A 22,475-nucleotide genomic window follows, 5' to 3' on the forward strand; every position below is an offset into this window, starting at 1 on the left:
ACTAGAAGTGAAGTGAAAAGTCTGAAAGGAAGAGGTTTTAGAGTTTGACAAAGAGAGACAAAAGAAAGAAAAGTAAAAAGGGAGGCATGGAATATAGAATTAGAAGAATGAGTAAGGAAGGAAAATAATGATCAGACAGCTTGGTTGGAAGGACAAATAGAATCGGGATTTGTGCATGTGGGGTACACTCTGGAATATATTCACAGGATCAATTGGTCAGGCTTGCATGCATTTTCTGTTCATACACACGTACTGTATGCATATTTGGAATTCAATCTATTTCTCTTTTATTTCATTTGTTGATTCATTTTTTATATTATCATTACAGGCATCAAAAAGTTTCAGGCCAGTAGAAGTAGGAATGTACCAAGAAAAAATATTTAGTCTAAATTTTGATACCAATATTCAGGCTGTTTATTCTAAATATACTGGATTGTTTTATTTGTTCAAAAAAAGGTGGCAAGAAAAAATATACTGTATATACCACTTGGGATTAAAAGGTTTTTGATTTAGACTGGTTTATGGGTTTTCTTACTTTGTACACCACTTTTGGAAATATTTAAAGGAGACCTATTATGGCATCTAATACCTATTTTAAACAGGCCTTGAATGTCTTAAAAACACGTTTTTTATTTTTTTTGCTAAATAAATGATACATTCCACTTTTCGATGATGTTAGTCCTTTGGCAGAATTTTTTTTTTTATCAAATATTTTTTTACTTTTTTTTTCTTTTCTCCTTTACTTGAGGGAAGGGTTAGGGTTGGAACAGACTGCCAAGAGGGCCGGGGTTAGGAAACACATCCACGAACACACCCATGCGCACACACACAGACACACACACACACACACACACACACACACACACACACACACACACACACAAAGCAACCTTTTTTTGAAGTTTAAAATGCATATATATGCTTTAGGTTTTTACCAAACTTGGTATAAACCATTACTATACTGAATATGCAGGCAAGGGGAAAGAGGAAAAAAAAGAAATCAGTATTTTGTTGAAATATGATTTAGACAAGCAGACAGACTCAAGTTCAGAAGGAACATTTAACTTATCAAGTGAAGAGAAAATCCGAAGTGCTCAGGGAATTGTTCAGAAAAAATGTTGAAGGTGCTCTTTGGTGTTGGGGAAAAAAACAATATCTAATCAAAAAAAGGGAGTCCAAGGCACTATAAAAAGCCTTTATTGAAACATGGCTAATTAGTATAAAAACATGGGAGCAGAGACCCACGCGTTTCGGCGCAAGCCTTCTTCAGGGTACTGCTCAAACAGGAATTCCTAATGATATACACCTGCCCTGCACAGGTAGGAAGTCACATGAACCATTTCCCAGGTAAACATTACATGCCTGTTTGAGCAGTACCCTGAAGAAGGCTTGCGCCGAAACGCGTGGGTCTCTGCTCCCATGTTTTTATACTAATTAGCCATGTTTCAATAAAGGCTTTTTATATTTTTCCACAAGAAGAGTGCCTTGGACCCCCTTTTTTTGATTTGAACATTTAACTTAATTCCTCAGTTGCTTAAACTCTCTGCTTAAAATCTCTGATATCCTTTATACTTTCCCTCAAGGCTTTGTCAATAACTCAGATATCAAGATGCTTTCAGGAAGTCAGTCAATTGTTTTGATCATAAATAACTAAAATTCTAAATAAAATTCCCCTTGAAATGCTGTATATTACTACATATGTCAGTGTTTAAGCAGAAGTTCACACTTTACCACCCTCACTGAAACACCTGCATTGCTTTGATTGGCTTTAGTGGCCATGGAAATATCACAAACACCCTAAAAAATGACTGTGTGCTTATTTGTGATGCCCAACTAATGTTACAAAGCAATATTTAATTTCCCTGGAATTTGTTTTTCCTTTTTTTTTGTGTACCCTCAATACAACGATAACCCAGTTTAGGGAAACACAAAGACATTTCAAACTGAACAAGCGACACTCGATTTAAAAAAGAGTTATGTGAAACTATCCTTGAATGTTGGCACAACCACTGAAACATTTTTGAGATATTTAATCAACATTGAAAAATCTCAATGTTACTACAGGACGAAGAACAGTACAAGAAATATCTCTTCATACTACTGGAAACAGGAATTGCAAAAATATAAAAATATATAAAAAAATAATAATGGACAGCCAACATGAGTTCTGAATGTCAAACCATTTTCATGTTACATACTGTATTTTATGATAAGACTGAGCATATGTCTTAATACAAGCATTAATCCTGTCTGTAATTTGTAACAGTAAATAGCTTCAGTGAAAATAAAAGCAGCCAAACTTAAATAATAATAAATAAAAACACATACATTTTTGATGCAGGCATACATTTGCCATAGCTATGGAGTCTATGTTAGCAGTAATTGACACTGCCTTAAAAAAATGATCCATCTTGATTTGGTTCACTCAGAAATCACTGACAAATGGTGCAAATTACCGCATGGAGTGATTCATCTTCTTCAGCCCAAGTTAAAAGGTGTTTCAAAAGAAGAAGACGTGAGAAGAAGACGTGTGTTTTTTGCTAATTTATTCACGGTACTCATATATGCAATCCACAAACTCTCTGAAGATACATCTAATCTGTCTGGTCAGGGAATGCACGGCAGAGAAGCGAGAGGGCTAATGACGGAGCAGAGAGGCAAACATAACAAGCTGATCACGGTCAGAAAGAAACGGGCAACATCTTGTCTACTAGAGAGCATAAAATAAACCACTGACCAGTTCGCTGACTTATTTTGCCTCGTTCTTATACACTTCAACAGGTTTTCCTTCCTGTTGAACACTGAAATAGAAAAATAACAGCATCATCAAAAATTTAAGAGATGTTCTTCTGAGTTTTCTTCCAGTTTAAATGTCTTATTTATTTATTGTAGTCTGTATTTTTTATTTATTTATGTGTTAACACCTTTTGTCTGTCTGTCTGTCTGTCTGTCTGTCTGTCTGTCTGTCTGTCTGCCTGCCTGCCATTTATTTAGTATGCAGTTCAGGCTCAGCACCTAGCTTACAGTTACATTTCTTCAACCCACAGCCAAATATTGCATTAAACAATTGTGCAATTTCAAGAATGGCAGTGTACAACACCATCAGATGATTCATTATGATTCATTAAGCAATGCTGGCAAACGATACAGAAGGCATAGCGACATAGCATTCTGGTAAACATCTAAGTGGTGGTTCACAATTCGAATGCACATGAAATCACCTATAATTATAAATAACAAAGAAACCGTTCACATCTGGCGTTAACAAGTGTCATTTTAGAGCAGATAAATGTGCAGTTTTAATGTAAGCATGAATTAAGACTACTGATATAATGGTTGTCAGTGATGCATATGGACACATTCTTTTATCGGTCCAAACGCTTAATTTGTCAATTACACACATTGAAAGAGTACATGACCTGACTTGTCTCCACAGCAAGGATTCCAATTAAAACCTTTCTTGCTGGTATCACTCTGGGGAAGTGTTTTAGTCTATATAAAACTATATCCAAGTGCAGAGAATAATACTGACATCTTAATGAAACTAATATAATAAAACTATAAGTAATCTAATGAAACTCATCAGGAGGGAGGAAGAAAATGTGTTGACGCACATTAGGAGACATGCTCTTGGATATATTACAGGCTTTTTTTAACAGAGTGTAAAATATTGAAATGTTATTGGCTGCTTTTCATATTTCTGCACAAATTTTATCAGGAAAGTGAGTTATAAAATCTCAGTTTGCATGCCTTTGATCAGCGGTGGGGTGCTCACATTTAGCCCAACAACATCTCAAATCTGTCCTCTTTTTATCTTCAATTTTAAACATCTGGCTCACTGTGCATTCATGATAAAACAGTCTGGTGAAATGTCTGTGCACATACTGCAATTAGCATGACATACTTTAGCTGATAGCCAAAAGGTACTGTAGCTTCACCGACTCACAGAAATAATTAGAGCACTGATACTAATAGTTCTCTTTCTTGTAATCATACTAAATGTTCCATGTTTAATTATTTATATTTACCATTTGTCAGTTGATCATTATGTTGTTGATGTTTTCTATCTTGGCAACAAGTGGCAGCACTTCAGTTTATTCTTGATCAGACACATTGTAACATGCATACTTACACGATTGTACTGCATATTTGCATGTCTCTTGATGTGCATGTGTGTGCAATTGTGAGTTTGTATCACAGAGACCAGGAGGGCTGTCTGGTGGTCATTAGCCCTATGCCTATCACTTTGCAGTGATCAGTCTTGCCTGGCTGTCGTCTCTTCGTTGCCAGCTGTCAAAGGCCTTGCTCTGGGCATGTCCACTGATGAGAGGCTGCAGCCATGCTCTAAAATCCATCCAGCACTCTAATAGGTCACGAATGGCTGCACAGAGTTTGCCAATAGACTTGGACTAAGAATGAGTGGAGGATGGAAAGGAGGAAAGAGAGAGAGATACACACATTAAGGGAGGACACATATGAAAAGGCATTAAAAAACCAAAACAAAAAGAAAATGAAGAAAGAAATCTCACTTACTCCCCCAAGTGAGCAGTCAGGCAAGAAGTGTGATGCTCCCCCCCCCCAAGGGGGTGCTTGCCCCTTCAAACACAGGTCCTCTGGCAGAGGCCTGGGAGCTCCAGGGTTCTACGCAGCATCTCAGATGATTCTGGGACCGCACTCTTCTGGACAGAGATCTCTGACTTTGTTCCCAGAATCAGTTGGCGCTAAACTCCCAGTTTGACGCTCACAACCCGACTCTTCCACTTACCACTGGCACAACTGTTGTGTTCATGTTCCGTTCATTTTCAAACTTTTTTAACTCTCTCTTTTAACTCTTGGTGTTTTTTCATACTTCTCACATTACATTACAACAGTGCTTTTCAAAGTATGGGGCGTGTCCCACTGGTGGGGAAGGAAGACATGACAGGTGGGGCGCGACAAAAACGGGAGGAAATTTTCAATTTCATGCCTATCTTACTATAAATGCTATTGACAATAAAGATAATTCACTCTAAACAAAAAACACACACACAAACATAGTAATAATTAATAGCTAAAATTATTAAAAAGCATTAGGAGACCGGAGAAAAATGTACCCGTAACTAAAGTGCAAAAACAATGATTGACGTCGGACTGTTAATTGCAGCGGGCCGATATTTGCAGCAGTATATCCCCTCATCGGACAGAAAGCTTTAAACATCCTTCTTCCCTTTGCCACTTCATATCTCTGCGAGAGAGGCCTTTTCAGCTGTTGCTTTTCTACAAACCAAGTACAGATCCCAACTCAACATTGAGCATGATTTGAGAGTGGCAGTTTCCAGCCTGCAACCTGTGCAGTGCAAAACGGGCAACACTGCAGCCACTAGTAATGCAGGGAAAGTTATCTTGTTTATGTTTTTGCAAATAAAGTTATGATGGCAAAACTGCACTTTTATTTTCTTTTTTTGAACTTTGTGTTATTTGTTGTTTTTGATTTTGATTCAGTATCAAATATGACTGATATACTTGGTGCTAGTAATTTCAATACATTCAAAATAACTTGAAGTAATTTGTCAAGATTTTTGTTGAGGCGACGGGGGCAAGTGGGGCTTGAGAATCCCCACTTGCTCAAAGTGGGGAATGACGCAAAAAGTTTGAGAACCCCTGCGTTAAAAAGTTGTACAATTATTGTTATCTATCATACATTCTTCTGAATATTTGCTCATTCATGCTATACCACCTTTAGATGCATCTCCCTTTTCACTTTTGGACTTCCAACCAGTTCTTAGGAGAAACTGCTTCTTCCAGCTACTTGGTTAGGGCATCCTTGTATGCCACCTGTCCAGAGGTGTCAAGTAACGAAGTACAAATACTTCGTTGCCTTACTTAAGTAGACATTTTGGTTATCTATACTTCACTGGAGTAATTATTTTTCGGACGACTTTTTACTTTTACTCCTTACATTTTCACGCAATTATCTGTACTTTTTACTCCTTACATTTTAAAAACAGCCTTGTTACTCTATTTCATTTTGGCCTTTAAAAAAAAAACTATCCAGTTAAATTGCTCCATCCGGATAGAGTGAATTTGGTTGTGGTTGTTTCAGATGTTCTTGTCCAGTTTTGTTCTTACATCCGTTGCCCTCAGATTCCTGCAACTAAACTTGGATATACATTCCAATAAAGGTTATGATAAATGATAACATGCCTCTGAAGTTTGACTTTTTGCACCATTACAATACTTTATACTACATTATACTAGAGATGCATTCATTTTAAATGGCTTTGTCCTTAATGGATTTTTTTCCCCCTTACATTACTTTTACTTTTATACTTTAAGTAGTTTTGAAACCAGTACTTTTATACTTTTACTTGAGTAAAAAACACGAGTTGATACTTCAACTTCTACAGGAGTATTTTTAAACTCTAGTATCTGTACTTCTACCTGAGTAATGAATCTGAATACTTTTGACACATCTGCACCTGTCAATAACTACCCTCGTGTTAAGTGCTGGTATTGGCCGGGTTTCCCAGATCCAACCTCTCTTAAGGATTTAAGAGAGGTTCAAAGAAGGTTTGAACTAAGAGAGAACCCTAAGATACGGGTGTTTCCCAGATGACTTCTTAACACCGTTCTTTAGTTTCGCTCTTTCAGACGCTCTTTGGAGCAGCTGTACGGTTCTGAAACCAAATGAATCGATGCCAGGCAAATCGATCACCGATCACTATCAGCGCATTTTCACACGCAGCACTGCTGCCTAACGCACTAATTCACTGCTGCCTGTGCGTTATAATAAAAAATTAAGATGATAAATATAATTCAATGACCCTTTTTCATCCAAACGGTGCGTTACTCCGTTATTTCTGGCTACAGTGAGGCTTTTTTTCCCCACACACGGAGACCGGGAGTAAACGGGGTGGGCGTGTGTGTGTGTTCAAAAACATGAGCCAAGAGAAGGCGAGTTTCGCAAATTGCAACGTGGAATTACAGCAAACCCTGGTTTTTCGCAGGGGTTATGTTCCAAAAAGAACCCGTGATAAGTGAAATTCTTTTTACAATTATAGAGGGCTTCAGATTGCAGAGATCATCCCCGCCTCGCACGTATTCCTCCTTTTCTGAATGATGCATCCCGACTCGCGCTGTATACAGCGCGAGTCGGCAGGTGGGTTTTTTCAAGAGAAGAAAATAGTTATGGGTCGTTGTCTTCGCTCTTTTCTCTTCTGGGCAAAAAGATTCTTTAATATAAACCGACACCATTGATTATATTTGAGACTGTAATAAACGATTCATCAAAGGATCCCGTTCTTTCAGCTGCTGCTTCCCTGTCATCACACATGTAAGTGCTCGGGCTCGGGCTCGGGCTCGGGCTCGGCGCAGGTGTCACGGCTGCCTGACAGCCCGGTCCGACACACGTCCAGGGGATTGAAGTGCTGACGCACGAATGCGTTCATAAAAACAGTTCTGCTTCGCGCACGGCGACGCGGTTGATTTGCAGCGAGAACATGCTGTATAGCAGCCAAATTATCAAATAAATGATATTCATGATGATCGTTTTATTTGTGCGTAAAGCATAAAGCATATACAGGAACACACTTGTTATTCCTTATTTTTCTTTTTTTTTTCCTTTGCTGTCACCAATAAATGCTAAACAATATAAATCTAAAGTATAAAATAGATCAAAATTTGTGCGGGGTGCATTGTTTTAATATCTCATTGCTTGGTGTGATATTGATTTGCCTGACGCGGCTGGATCTGTGAATCTTTGTTCACTAAGATGGTTGTAAAGACTGGGTCAGCAGCATCTTTCATTTCCTTCTTAATGAAAGAGATACTTAAGCTAAGAGCAACTCTGGGAAACGCGATTTTCTTTCACAGGCTCCTTAAGAAGGTTTGAAAGAAGTCTTTCGCTGTTAAGAACTACTTAACTGATCTGGGAAACCCGGCCATTGTCTTTTCCCAGTCTATCCCCGGGGTCCTCTCTAGTTCAGCCAACCCTGCCCTGGCCTCTATTGCTTTTGTGCTAAAGGATCTGTTCTATTCTTGTCTGTTTTAGTTTAGTTAAACCAATCTGACCAGTCTGGTTGACCATGTGTGCATAAATTACTGCATTGAGCTTCTGCCATGTGTGCTGGCTGGTTAGATATGTGCATCAATAGGCAGCTGAACTGGTGTACCTAATAAAATGGCTATTGAGCATATTTAACTGCATCAAACATGTCTTACTTCAATTTATTAACAACAAATTTAACTTTGGACTGCCAGAAAAGAGAAGGCATGTAATTGGCAAGCCACTAATTTGCCTTTGCCTGTGAAGGCCTCTTTCTCCACTGCACGATGGCTGAGTCTTAGTGAAACTAGAACAAACATCTTCTGTTTCTCTGCTTCTCTTTCCAACTCATTAAAGTTACCCACTTTAATGATAAGAAATTGTGTACACACTTAATGAAATTCCCTAAGTGAGGGAGCAGAACAGAAGGAGAAAGAGATTATTGGGTTAGTGTACATTTTGTTGTTGTTTTTGTGTGTTTGTTTTGTTTTTTGGTACCAAGCAGTTGGCACAGATGTCTCAGTTTGGAAAAAAAAAAAACTCCTGGTTGACGTTGTGGTTGTGGTTTCTATTGTTTTTTTCTGTCCTTGGGTTTCTTTTTAGTTCTTTTGTCTTAGTCTTGTTTTCTTGTATTCTTTTAGTTGCTGGTTCTGCATTACTTTTCCATGCAGCGATTCTTTGTTTGCAATAAAGGACGTTTTTACTCCTGCGTCCAAATCTCCTCCATTTAGGTCCTCTACACCCCCTTCATAACAGACTAATGGGGCAGACTAGGGCTGTAATGGATCATGAAGATCTGTAGTTTGTAGGAATCCCTTCCTGATCCATGACACATTTTCTTTCTTTTTTGTTGTCTAAAACAAAGAAAAAGAACAGTATTGTGGATTGTGAGTGATAGATAATAATATTAAACATTAGGAGCAGGAGGTAACTTGTAACACCTTTTAAGTCACCAGTGTGGGAGGGCCTTTGACTGCTCTGTTGAACCAGTGCATGCTGGGAAGGTGCACGTCAGTGTGCCGTGGAGATAGCAGCGCAGGGTCTCCATTTGCAGTGGACATACATAGCTGGTTCAAAGTAGAAGCATAAATCACCTTTCAGGTGATAAATACAGCTTAAACTGCTTTATATGAGAGCATAAATCACCTAATATGTGATCTATGTTTTATTTGGAGCTGGTGGATAAACCCATCACGGCATGTTTGCCATGCACACAAGGAATCCATATTGATGTGGCAGGTTGAGCGACAGATATGAAACTCCCACTGGGCCACTGACAGTCACTTCATTTTTTTTCGAAAATATGTTTTATTTTTCAAATATAAATATGCATGATATAACATAAACCATGATAGCATCAGAGAGGAACATTTTTGCAATTTTTGGCTCTTTGGGTCCCCCTATAGGCGATGGAGGTCGCTCTTACGACGCAGTCTGTAATCTACTTTTGTTTGACCTCTCCCTCAGTCACTGTCTTGTTTTATCATCCCTCCTTACTTTCTTGAGCATCTTCTCTGCCGCTTGTCTGCTGTAGCTCTGTGAACGAGTTTCATCGTAGTTGATGTGATACATAGTACTGTAAGCGATACGCAGTCGCCCCAGCGGTACGGGAGTCCGAACTTACTTTAGTTTTCACTGATAGCAGGCACACATGATTCCTGCCGCTAGACGACTATTCATAAAAGAAATCAATGATTCCTTCAAAAGAAATTGAAACTGAAATTTCAGCAGGGCCAAAATCCCTTTGTTCTGCTTTCACTTTTATTACGTAGACCAAATGTTAAAAAAGCAGGTGCTTTATTGGGCTTTTTGAGTGACCTGATGCTTTTTTTTCGCGATTCCTTTATTTGATACGGAGCCTCTAAAGGGACATGGATTTATTTATTTTTTTAATATAATGAGTTGTACGCGCGCGCGTAAAAATTTTAAGTGAGCACGTAAAGTTGTTTACTTGCAAGCAAAGTGGTAATGTCCTTATAATGGAGTCCCAGGTTAAAATATAGCTCAGCTAAATCCTGTAATGTCATTTCCATTCATAAACAGAGCAGGAGCAACTGGATTAGTCTCCAGTTCCAGCAAAACTCCCATGTACTTGTTTTTGCGCTCACGTAGAATAACTTTTAGGCGCTCACTTATAAGTTTTGCGAGAGCGCGTGAAACTTTTTAGTGAGTGCATAAACGTTTTACGTGCTCACGTAAAGGTTTTACGCGCACGCGTAAAGGTTTCAGGCGCGAGCGTAAAACTCATTACATAAAAAAAAAAATCCGTGTCCCTTTAGGGGCTCCGTAATTTGAGAATACAGAATTTTCAAATTTAACGCGAATGTTTTGTAATTCAAACATTTGACCTGTTGAATCCCGTTCCTGATTTACATGTGTTTACTCATAAAAGGAAAATGCAAAACAAAATAATATTTACAACCCCTTTACTATTTGAGTCTCCACCAATCCAAAAAAAACGATTCAATCCCTGGCTCAAAAATTGTGTAAAGATCCGAACCACAAGTGATTTGAACCATTACGGCCTGACTGCACACAACAGAATATCTGGTACAAATGTTATCTAATTAAACCGGTTTAGACTGTCAGTCTGCTCTACAGTTCAGTCGTTTACTGTAACAAACAGCAAAAGTTCAGATCCAAATCTTGCAGGCCTTTGAGGCACAAAGGAATAAACAGTATGCCTTTATGTCTTTGAAGTTATCATTCCATAGTGCTAACGTTTAATTGGAAACTTGAAAAGAAGAATTTTTGATCCGTTAAGTCAAGCTGGGGACTGAGGATGAATTTTTTTTCTTTTTTTATCAGCTGTAATTCAAAGTGCTGCATACGATTAATTCCTCTTATATTATTAAATTGCAGTATAGTTCTCTGAAGCATTTCCGCTACTTCAATTTGTTCAGAACGACCTGTTGTGATGTAATCTGTAATGATTAGGGCAGGGATGCAAAATTGTTCCGGTTTACTTATAATAACAATCAACAGTGTCACTTTGGTATTTCTGCAAACTTATGGCAAGCTAACAGGCACCACACTGTTGATTTACTGAGTTTAAATGGAAATTTATGTAAAACATTCTCATGAGGTTGCGTTACTGTAGAAGTGTTCCAACAGGCTGCAGTGAGAAAATGAGACGTCAATTAAGAAATCCACTTTTTTCTGGATATCGGACATGAAGACATTGTACAATGCAGGTAGATGAGCAGCCGGTAGATCCAATAGGAAGTTCAGAAATCTGCAGAGAACCATAATTTTGGATTTCAACCGCTGTAAAGCAGGCAACATCCAAATGTTGCGCCTCGTATTCTATGGAAAAAACTCTGGCTTACTGCAGAGTTATTATTATTAAAATGATGTCGCCTCCACTACCAGCAACATGAAATTGGAGACTATTATTTGTAGGGGCAAGTGATGGATTTTAGGGTGTATTAAAGGGCAGACTCATACAAGCATAGTCTTATTCTGCCTACTACTGCCTGAGCAGAGCTTTATTTGAAGAGAATGCTGGAAAATAGGACTATCACTGCCAACAGCCACACTCCACCTGTTAGTGGAGGCAGTGGCATGTGTTGTGCCAAGTCACACGGTGCAGCGCTGGTGTTGGTCTGCCTTGCCAATGCACCCGGAGCATAAAACGGAAAATCTGTCTCTGTTGTGAGACAGTTAGGCTGAATTGTGTTTCCAAAGGCTGTGGGCGGGTTCGTCTGTGAATGTCTGATCATAAATGATCAGACTAATTGTTCCAGCAAACAGGTATGGTTATAAAATGTTGATAAGAATCCATGTAACACTCAACAAAGTCATATAGTCAAAATATTCATACATTCTGAGATGTAGCATGCTGTCTGCAAGTGAAAAAGAAGGGATGCTACTTATATTCCTTGGCTGCGTTTTCTATTAGAATCGCAGATTCTCTAATCATGGCCATGGCTTTGGAACAGCATGAGTGCCCTTGTAGAAAATATGCTCTAATGAAGTAACGACACTGTTGTGACTGTTGCGCATATCTGGTTTCATTTGGTTAATTCTAAAGCAATCTTCTGTTGGATTTATACACAACTTTGATCTAGACAGAAATCTTTTTTAAACAACTAATTAATTGAATATTGCCTATTTCTACATGAAAAAATATATCCAAACACAATCAGTGGCAGTGGTGAAATGTTTCCTTATCTTTATAATAACTCCCCCTATCCCTAAAAATAAAGAAGTTAACTCAAACAAAATGGCAAACAAAAGTGTCTCAGATTTGGAAATCACATCACCCCTGGGAGAGTTTAAAAAGAAACAACAACAAAAAAACACATAACCTCTGTACAAAACTTCTTAGGCATTTAAAACATTAAAGATCATCTTTTCAATTTGTAAATCAGATCAGCTTCATTCTTAAAAAATGTCTTAATTCTAAATAGTTATTTCCTGTCACAGATATTGATATAAGTTTTTTAATTAATAAGATTAAACTATAATAGTAAACTAACAGTGGAGTGTGGGAGATGTTTAGTGAAGACGTTTGTGTGCTTGTGTGCTTGTGTGCGTATGTTTGTCTCTTTTCCATTTATCCTTTGCATCAGATCTTTAGTCACAAAGAAGGTCATGAGTGTCTAGCCTCATGATGAAAAAAAGCCTTTAGGATTATGTTTGTCTTGCGTCACATATTATCTGTGAATGCTCTACAGGAGTAAGCTTCCGACCCTGTTACTCTTTTATAAACCCTAACTTATAATCTTTGAAAAAAAATAAAAAAATAAAACAGAATTCCTCATAAAGCATACATGTACTTACGTGAACTTCCCTGTGGACATTTTCTGGGGCATTCAAGGTTTTTTTTCTCTCTTTTTTTTTTATTTGCCTCATGCTTATCAGATTTTGATGGTAATATATGTAAATGTAATGCTTGATGGGGATATTTTAGGACAATATCAAATAGAAACATTTAGCTAGAGCTATGGAAATCATTGAGATCATTATTTTTGTGGAAAAATATTTTCTTGTTGATGAAAGTCTGACTTTTCAGATAAGGTTTACATTTTTGTCTTTTTAGTGAAATGTGTTTATTTTGAATGAATCGTCATTAAAGAAAAAATGTCATAACAGTGGTGATCCTTTACCATTTCATCTACTTTTTTCAGGGCGCAAACTATTACCAAGCTTGCATCATTTCTTCAGGTGCTTCTAAATTTAGTATATTAAATGTGTTAAATATATTTGCTCAACAACTGCATATTAGCTGCTGATATTTAGCTCAAAACAATCAATCTAATTTAGACATTTCTTATCTTTGTGTTAGTGTTGTTAAAGTGCCATTTCTACTGTTGTGAAAATGTCCACATAGCATTATAAACATCACCTGTGCTGCACTGAGCTGCTTAGGTTTCTCCTGAACTGTGTGATCAGGAGATTGGACACCCCCAGAGCCGCTGTTTCCAATATCACGGACATCGCCTTGACCAACAGTCTGAGAAGGAATTATTTCCAGAAGCTCCAAGCTCGCTACCAGGCAGGAGGAGTGTTGAGATTAGAAGTCGTCTTCCAGCCTGCAGAAATACAATAGCTTAAACCACCTGCTGGCCTGAGGAACGCGGCCTTGGCTGGCTTTAGAATCTTCTCTTTTGAGGTTTTAAGCCCTGTGACTTAGTATATGTTGTTTTTCTTCTATTTTTTATCATTCACCTTTTGTTTTGAACATTTCAACAAGACCATTAATCACAGTCACAGCCACATATAACACAACAAAAATCAGTTTCATTCTCCCTTTAAGTCTCAAACTGATTTCATTTTTCAGTTCCTGCTTTCTCATTTTGACTTGGTCTTTCAGTCCCAGTAGCCGTATCTCTGCTTTGCCAGCTCTGGACAACAGCCAAGGACCGTGTCTGCTACCTCTCCTATGTTTGTCTGAAGCATTAAGGGGGTGTTGCCTCATTGGATGGAATTAATTGATTAGTACTTTTATCCAATTAATGTTCCCTCATGCAATTAATCAGCTGGCTGAGGTTGGAGCCGCTTCATCAGTCACAGGAAAGGCAGACATATGTTCTGGGTTAGGTGTGTGATGAACAATGACCCCCTCTTTTTTTCTTCTTACCTGTTTTCCTGTCCAGCTTTTAGCACACTGGCATCACGCTCCAGCTTAATGCACATTTTTTAGAATTAATGCAGGAGAAAGAATCAGAGGCGGGGAAAACGTCCCCTAAACCAACCAGCACATGATGGATTCTGCCGTTGAGTAACAAAGGCAAAAGGAGGAAGTGATGGGATTTGGTTTCCTTTTCTTCATAAAGAAATATATATATATATATATATATATATATATATATATATATATATATACACGTGTATGTATATATATATATACATACATACACGTGTGTGTGTATTAAGGCTGGGCGATATGGACCAAAAGTCATATCTCAATATTTTCTAGCTAAATGGCGATACTCGATATATATCTCGATATTTTTTCTGTGCCTTAATTGGGGTTTCCCCCAAAGCATTATAGCATAGCATCTCTGTTAGCTTCATTTTTTTCTGAGGCAAACCCTTAAAAAAACAGTCAGTTTTAATACAAAGCCTCGTGCCAAATGTCACACAGGTACCTTTATTAACAGAGGTCTGCACAATATCAAAATGTATAAAACAAATGAAATAAAAATAAACTGCCTGCACATATAGAATAAAATGCTTCTTGAATAAAATAAAACAAATATCCCTTTCCTGCATAACAATTAAATTAAAATACACTGTGCAATTAATACAATGTAGACAGTAACAGGCAGACTTTTCCACTGAGGTTGACAGTTGTGCAAATAACAAAACATTTGTGCAAATCTCAAATAAAACATCCAAGTCAATTTATCACAAAATAAGCTATATCAAAATCATTAAAAAAAAAATGTAAAAAAAAAAAAAAATTTTTTTTTTTTTTTTTTTTTTAATCGATATAAACGATATTGTCTCGTACCATATCGTGTTTGAAAATATATCGATATATATTAAAATCTCGATATATCGCCCAGCCCTAAAATATATATATATATATATATATATATATATACATACACGTGTGTGTGTGTGTATGTATGTATATGTGTGTCTGTAGTTGTCAGATTCAGTTGCATTGTAACAAGATGAGCAATATTACCGGTACCTATACTTAACCATTCAGTGGCTTCCATTTTTTCACTGATCTTTGTGTGTAGATTAACAATGGTCTTGTCAGTGTTTCTGTTGATGGGTGAATGACAACAATATTGTAAAGCACGTAGTAGAAAATAGATAACGTTAAAACATTATTTGTGGCATATTTAGATCTTTACAGCAAATCTCTGATGAAGACTTGTCTTTTCTTTCTCACAGGTCCTCTCCCTGCCTCCGATTTACTGATGGACCCGTCATACTGGAGAAAATAACTATCAGACCTTTGAAGAATGGGCTCTCCGAACCAATGGATTGTTCTGAAGGTTGAAGCCATCAAAGTTCAAATGTGATCATCAACAGTAAAATCAGATCAGCTACATCCAATTCAGTTTTTCTGCTTCTGGACATAATACCCTTTGGACATCTTCAAGAGACTGGACTATAAAAAGTTTTCCCCTCAGAGAAGTCACTTTTTAGACTTTTTGATAATAAACAACTCTGCAGTAGCAGCTGGAGGTGACATGGCTACAAGTAGCATTGAAGACAACATGAGCAGTACATTGCTGGGCTTCAAAAGTGGACTGAAAGCATCAATGCCTCTTCAAAGACATGCTCGTCAATGCCACTCTGTCCTTGTTCCTCATAATTTCCCCGCTGACCAGTGAGTCAGTTGTGTCAAATCTTTTTCTTTTTTTCTGTGTTTGAGAAGCTTGAAAGGCACTTCCCAATCAGTTTGTTTCACTACTGTAGGTCGTACTTTGAAGAAATATCAGCAACTCTATAAGATGAAGCAATTGCTATGAAGAATCAGAATGACTGACCATGTTACAATCCACACAGGCCCTCACGAGGTGATACAAATCCATTATGCTCCATGACCTTCCCTGTTTCCAGCAGATAACTTCAGATTGATTTATGATCCCATGGATTAACTTTCAACTTCTTTCTGAGAGACCTTTTTAGTACGCCCTGCTGGAGTTGTGCTTGGAATATAACAACAGTCGAAAAACTCTTTGTGTCTGCATGCATCTGTCATATTACATGTAGACACAGGTGAGCTTTCGTTTTTTTTTTCTTTTCTTTTTCTTTTTTTTTTAATCAACATGCCTTCTTTTTGGACAGCGGGAGCCTGGATACTGCTGGCAGCGCTTGGACTACTGAGCTGCTCTAGTTTTAACTTGTCTGAGGCCTCAAGGACTAGTGGTACAATCCCAGGAGAGAGAAAAAAGGAAGAAGAACCCTCGTCACTTGAGCGCGTAAAGAGAGGATGGGTGTGGAACCAGTTTTTTGTGGTGGAGGAGTATACTGGGACAGAGCCACTATATGTTGGAAAGGTAAGGCACTGAATGTCCTAAGGACTCCACAACATTCCACGGCTTTTGCAAATACGTATTAATATCTTGAACAGCTCATTTTGGGATAGAGAAAATGAAGCTATACTGCCTCGGGATGTAGCTCATCATCATTCAGTTAAGCCAACACCACCACTCAAGGCTATCAGAATGGGACTTTATTTGATACATTTTCAATCTATGTTGAAATTAGTAAGATGCATGCTCATGGTGACTGGATCAGTACATTATAAGTAAAAGGTCCCCCTCCCAATTACATCAGCTCCATGTAGCTGTAGAAACATTTTTATAATGAGCTGTCCAGATCAGTTCCCCCAAAGCATTACTGTTCATGTCCTTGAAGAGTAGAGTAAATATAGCACTCAAGTGCGTATATTTATGTGTGTGTGTATATAAATGTATTTGTATATATATATATATATATATATATATATATATATATATATATATATATATATATATATATATATACACACACACATACATACAGCAACACAAATGGCTTCTCAAGGACAGGCATGCTGTTATATTTAAATTATACTTAAATTTACTATTTGAAGCGTTCGATAAAAAGTGGCACAAGTTATTTTAAAACACATTTGTTCTACAGCAACTTCAGTTATCATTATTATGATCTGGCCATCCATCCATCCATGTATTTTTTTTTAATAGTTAAAGGAGCTTGAGGCTCCTTTTAAGAAATGAGACTCTATAGCGCCACCCTTCACCACGACGGCCGTCGGGGGTACTGCAGCCAACAGCGAAGCCAGCACGGGAGAACGGGGAGAACGCGCATGCAGCGTCATGTGACGTCACATCCGCAGCCCAGCGCGGGAAACTCGGCCCCAGCACTAGCAGCACATTTTTCAGCACACAGCCTGTTCAAGGCAACGGAGAGATACACTAGAGGGCTCATTCGTTTTGGTTTGGAACGCTTCATCTGACCTTATTACTAGAAAACTTAAAACGTTTACGAATTTTTTTCATAAATCCTGCCTCAAGCTCCTTTAAGCATCACCTCAATCTTTTAATTTACGTTAAGACTTAATACTAATCGTATGAATGGTTCCATCTTCAGTGACATGCGAGTTAACTGCTGGACGTGGGCAAATGTGCTGAGCTTTTGCCATTGACCTTGAATGTCACTTGTAAAATCTCACGATAGCACAGCTAAATCACACATCTGGGTCTTTCAAAGATCCAAGAGGACAGATTAGATCTCTCAGCTGGCATGGGAGTGCATCAGCATCCTCTGGACGCGCTGGAGCGGCGTCAACAGTAAAACCAGTCTGGGCCTCTCTGCTTGAGTTGCTTCCACTGCAACCCGAACCCAGATAATCTGAAGTCAAAGGATGAATCTTCAAATTGATAATGTTGAAGTAGTCATGATTTCAGCAGGGTTCTCAAGTTTTGATGTTTACTTGGAGTTAAAAGGTTTTTTTTTTAAATCCTGACGTTTTCCTCAAAAATCTGAGAAGAGGCTCATCACTTGATTGCTTTTTTTACACATGGGTCAGCTATATGAAAAATAAACAAGCAGAAATACCACTCAGTGTTTGTGACCAGATAATTCAGCTGAGGGAAATGGGATTTACATACAGAAGAGCCAAAAACCAAAATAAACACCTAAACAAAATACAGCAAGGTCACAGTGTCATGGACTGTGGATGATGTAATGAAAGTGACATCCAGTTATGAATCACAAATGTCTACTTAGCAGCAGACGATTCTAGAGCCTTAATTCGGTGCATGTGCAGCCTTGGAACATGTTGACCGAAAGACAAAAAAGAAAAAAAAAAACTACACCATTTTCATTGTGATTGATGATACAGGGTTGCTTTTCATTTCCACAGTAAATGCACTCGTGCGAACTCAAAATTTTATTTATGTATTCTTTAAGTAGATTTGGTGATGATGAAGTCATTTTTGATAGAATAACACATCCAGTCCAAAAGCAATGACCATTAAAACTTCACAATTAAGTGATTGAATAACTCGTTCCTCTAACTGTGTGTGTGAGTGTGTGAGTGTGGGGGGGGCATTAATAACATCAGATGTCATGAGCTGTTTTGTTCAGCTCTTAAATTATTTTATGACATACCTGTAATTTTCTTTTGCTATAAAATATAACAGCTTAATGAACATCTTCCAAGAATAGCAATATAATACTTTGTGTCAGGAGTTGTATTTACTACTCTGCAGTGATGATGATGATGATGATGATGGTGATGAGGATAGTGGTGGTGCTGGTGCTGGTTGTGGTGTGTGTGTGTGTGTGTGTGTGTGTGTGTGTGTGTGGTATATACAGTTGCATAGCGATGGAAATCAACAATGGTATGGATATAAATCTGTTCCCATTCTCTATTTTTATACTACCGGTATATACATACATTGTGGTCACACAATTCTTTAATTCAATGAATTAATTAGTTAAATTGTGACAATGATTTTACAAAATTACCAATAAAACTATCAAAATCCAGCAAACAAGTTCTTTACTTATTGCAAGACTATATTTCCCCAAAAGTTTTTAGGCGTTATGGTGTCACAGGACCATCACAGTTAAGAGATCTCTTTGTTCACTTTTTGTGATCATGTCAGCTGTGTGAAAATTGTACTATTTCCTACCCTTTACATTAAGTTCTTTGATGTTTAAATTTGGTATTGGGAGCCCAGTTATTCCACCGCCAATTCTTCTTCATCATAATGTGGCCTGAAAGGAACTTGAGTTATTACGACCAGTCACCATACTGACTCTAAAAGGGACAATGACTTTGGCATCAGTGCCGCTCTTTGCTGGTTCAGCATTACGTATCCCGTAAGCAGGTTTGTGCAAGCCCTGCGGGAACGCGTAGAGATTGCACTGAAGTGCCTGAACTGTGGAAAAAAAAAAAAAAAAAAAAAACTATGGAGCTAGAACAGTCTCATAATTCGCAAATGCACACACCGTTTCACAAATGCACAGGACAAAATTCACAAATGCACACCGATTCGCAAATGCACAGGACAAAATTCACAAATGCACACACCGATTCGCAAATGCACACACCGTTTCACAAATGCACAGAACAATTCACACGTGCGTAGGACAAGATACACAAATGTATTTTTGATGCACACACAAATATAACCTGATTTACAAACTTTTTTTGTCTGAGCTGCGCTGGATTTGATGTTACTTTTGAGACTCCCCTGACGTGACTCGATCCACAAATACGTTTTTTTTTTAAACGGAAGAATCTGCAACCAATCAGATGTCTTCCTTTGTTTCAGCCAATCCTAAGAGCGCATCCCACGTGGGGAACGATTTACTCGTAAACCAATCAGATTAAAGGGGCGGATACACCTGCTGTTTGAACTGCGTTAGCGCCGTTCGCTTAGAAAAGTGATTCAATATTTCGAGTTGGTGGAATAAAGATAAATAAACAAGACAGCAACACGTGATGGAGAGGAGATCACTGCTCTGCTTTTCTTGTGATCTCGGAAAAGAAAACAGCGCGATCGGAGATGGTTTGTCAGGCTGTTCAACCAGAGCCGTCGGGAGACTGGAGAACTCTTAGTCCTGCTGATGCAGCAAATGATGACGAGAAACAGCGGAGATGAATGAATGCATGCTTTTCCTATTGGTGGTGAGTCGCCCGGTCACCCGTATGAACAAACCACCTCTGATCTCAAATTAAATTACAATTCCATAATTTTTAACCTTTTCATTATTTAATTCCTGTGAGTTTCTGCTCACCCTCTTTCTTCAGCACTGCTAGTTCCCATCCCGTTCCAGTCTTTCCCGATCTTCCGCTGCGTCTCAAATGAATTTCTGTGAGTTGATAAGATCGGACAGTCTGTGCTGTGATGTGAGAAGACGGAACAATAATGCAGATAGAATGAGACTCAGTAATGAGTCACACAGACATATCAATCATGATCATGTGGTCCCCTTGTTTCTAATCATTTAGACATGGCAATTGACTGGCTAATATTGCATCTGCATATATTGATCTCTCTATTCTTCCAAATGAATGGAGATGTCCTCTGCTGCATGCTGGGCATGGCGTTACAAAATAATTATCTTTTGACCAAGCCTTCTCTGCAGCTGTGACTGTGATGCATTCCTGCTGGTGAGACCAACAACATGGCCAACAGGCACCACTGACTGCACGGTCAGAGTCTTACATGATAAATGAAGTTAGAAGGAGAGAAGTCTGCAAATAGAGACTGGAAAACATGAGGTGCCATACACTGGTTTGTGATTCAACGTGAGCCAGGGAGCCACTGAAAGCAGCGAACTGATGGAAAATTGATTAAGGGACTTTGAGGGAGTGTCACAGCAGGATAAAAGAGTGATGATTTTATTAATATAGTTATTATCACACTTCATGTGACTTGGGCAGTGTCCAGTGTGATTACTGGTATTAATAGACTGTGTGTTCGTGGAAGTGATTGTGTGTCTGTAATTTACAGACATTGATGAACTATGCTTGTTCTTTGGTATCAATCCTTTTATTTGAGCACTAGATAATTAAACCCAAGATGTGTGCCTCTGGGCAGAATAATTGTAATAAGTTTACTTTTTTTCTTTCTTTTTTTTTAAGTACTGTACTTGCAAACTTGCTAAATCTATTCAATCTCATGGTGTGGCTGCAATTCTGTCACAAGACATAATCTGACTGATGTAATATTGCAACACCTCGTCATCATAACAACACATCTTGGCCACATTTTGTGTCGTTTATTTTTATTTATTAACTTTAAAGCCATGACTTACATTTGAAACCTCCAGGGTGTGGCAGTTCAGGCCATTCCTCTTGAGTTTGGATACCGTAGGTGACATACAAGAAATAAATTATACAACCTGACTAGGAAGTTTCAGTCAGTGCATATAGACATTTAGATAATTAATACTTGTTCACTGACGTTTTCCAAAAAGTAGTGTGAAAGAGGACAAATGCTGTTAGGCATGAATAATTTTTTCAAATAACTGTTGTTAAAGAGCAAATAATGCATGTTGGTCATATTTCTTTCTGCTCCACATGGGTTGTTCAGATGTATTGGCGACTTAGCAATCTAAGCGTCATATCCACATGCTTTTCACATGGATTAGCATGGTTCAAGCTTTCTGCGCACAGTTGGAGAGTGCCTTTGAAGCCTTCCACCTCACAGGAGGAAAGTCTTTTTTCTCTTACTCTGTCACAGCACAGACAGAGAAAGACTATATTTTTATTAATCTTATTCAATGTGTTTATTTGACACATTTGAACTCTCAAAGCATGCTGAAACAGTCACTTAGTTTCTCCTGGAGAACCACTTGTTGTATGCAAATGCCACACAAATGTAAAATGAAACAGCCTAGCCTGTCTTTTTAAAAAGTTACTTTTTAAGAATGGTTTATTTATTTGGTTTATTTATTTAAGATGGTTGTTTTTCTCACATATTTGTGGTTTGGTGGAATATGGAGTTGTATATCCAAAACAAACAATCAGACTTGGGTGGCACATTTTGGATGCTATTTGTGTGTTTGAGTGAGAAGAAGACTCGGTTAATCAAACAACATAGAGAAGCTCATGCCATGCCTGTTAAAACAATTCTGTTCATTCTAATGATCCAAGCTATTATTAGTCAAATTTATGTACATTTGCAACACCATCACCAGACTGTCATCAAAGAGGAACAAAGCAGCTTTTGATTGGAGAAGAGGCCGTGTATTTCTTTTTCTTTTTCTTTTTCAAAGGCAACATTTCCTATTTTAGAAAACAAGAAAGCATTTTCTCACTGGGCTTTTTTGTGGAGTCTACAACTCAAATCCAAAACAGATGGGGCACTGCGTAAAATGTAAATAAAGACAGCATGTTTTATTCACAGTGCAACATAAACAACACAGAGAATCTGTGGAATGTTTAACCTGAGGAAATTCACTACCTAAAAAGAAATATAAGTTAATATTAAATCTGACAGCAGAAAAACTTCTC

General features: G+C 38.0%; 1 protein-coding gene across 1 annotated transcript in view; it reads left to right on the forward strand.

The window, feature by feature from the left end:
- LOC133448345 (cadherin-22-like) overlaps positions 1–22,475 on the forward strand; it is a 221,812-nt gene that overhangs the window by 109,980 nt on the left and 89,357 nt on the right. Inside the window, exon 3 of the mRNA XM_061726770.1 lies at positions 15,380–16,494. Coding sequence (XP_061582754.1) covers positions 16,264–16,494 — 231 coding nt within the window. The 5' untranslated portion in view covers positions 15,380–16,263. The remainder of the gene's footprint in view (positions 1–15,379; positions 16,495–22,475) is intronic.

This window comes from Cololabis saira, chromosome 8 (assembly GCF_033807715.1).
Source record: "Cololabis saira isolate AMF1-May2022 chromosome 8, fColSai1.1, whole genome shotgun sequence".
NCBI classification, from domain to species: domain Eukaryota; kingdom Metazoa; phylum Chordata; class Actinopteri; order Beloniformes; family Belonidae; genus Cololabis; species Cololabis saira.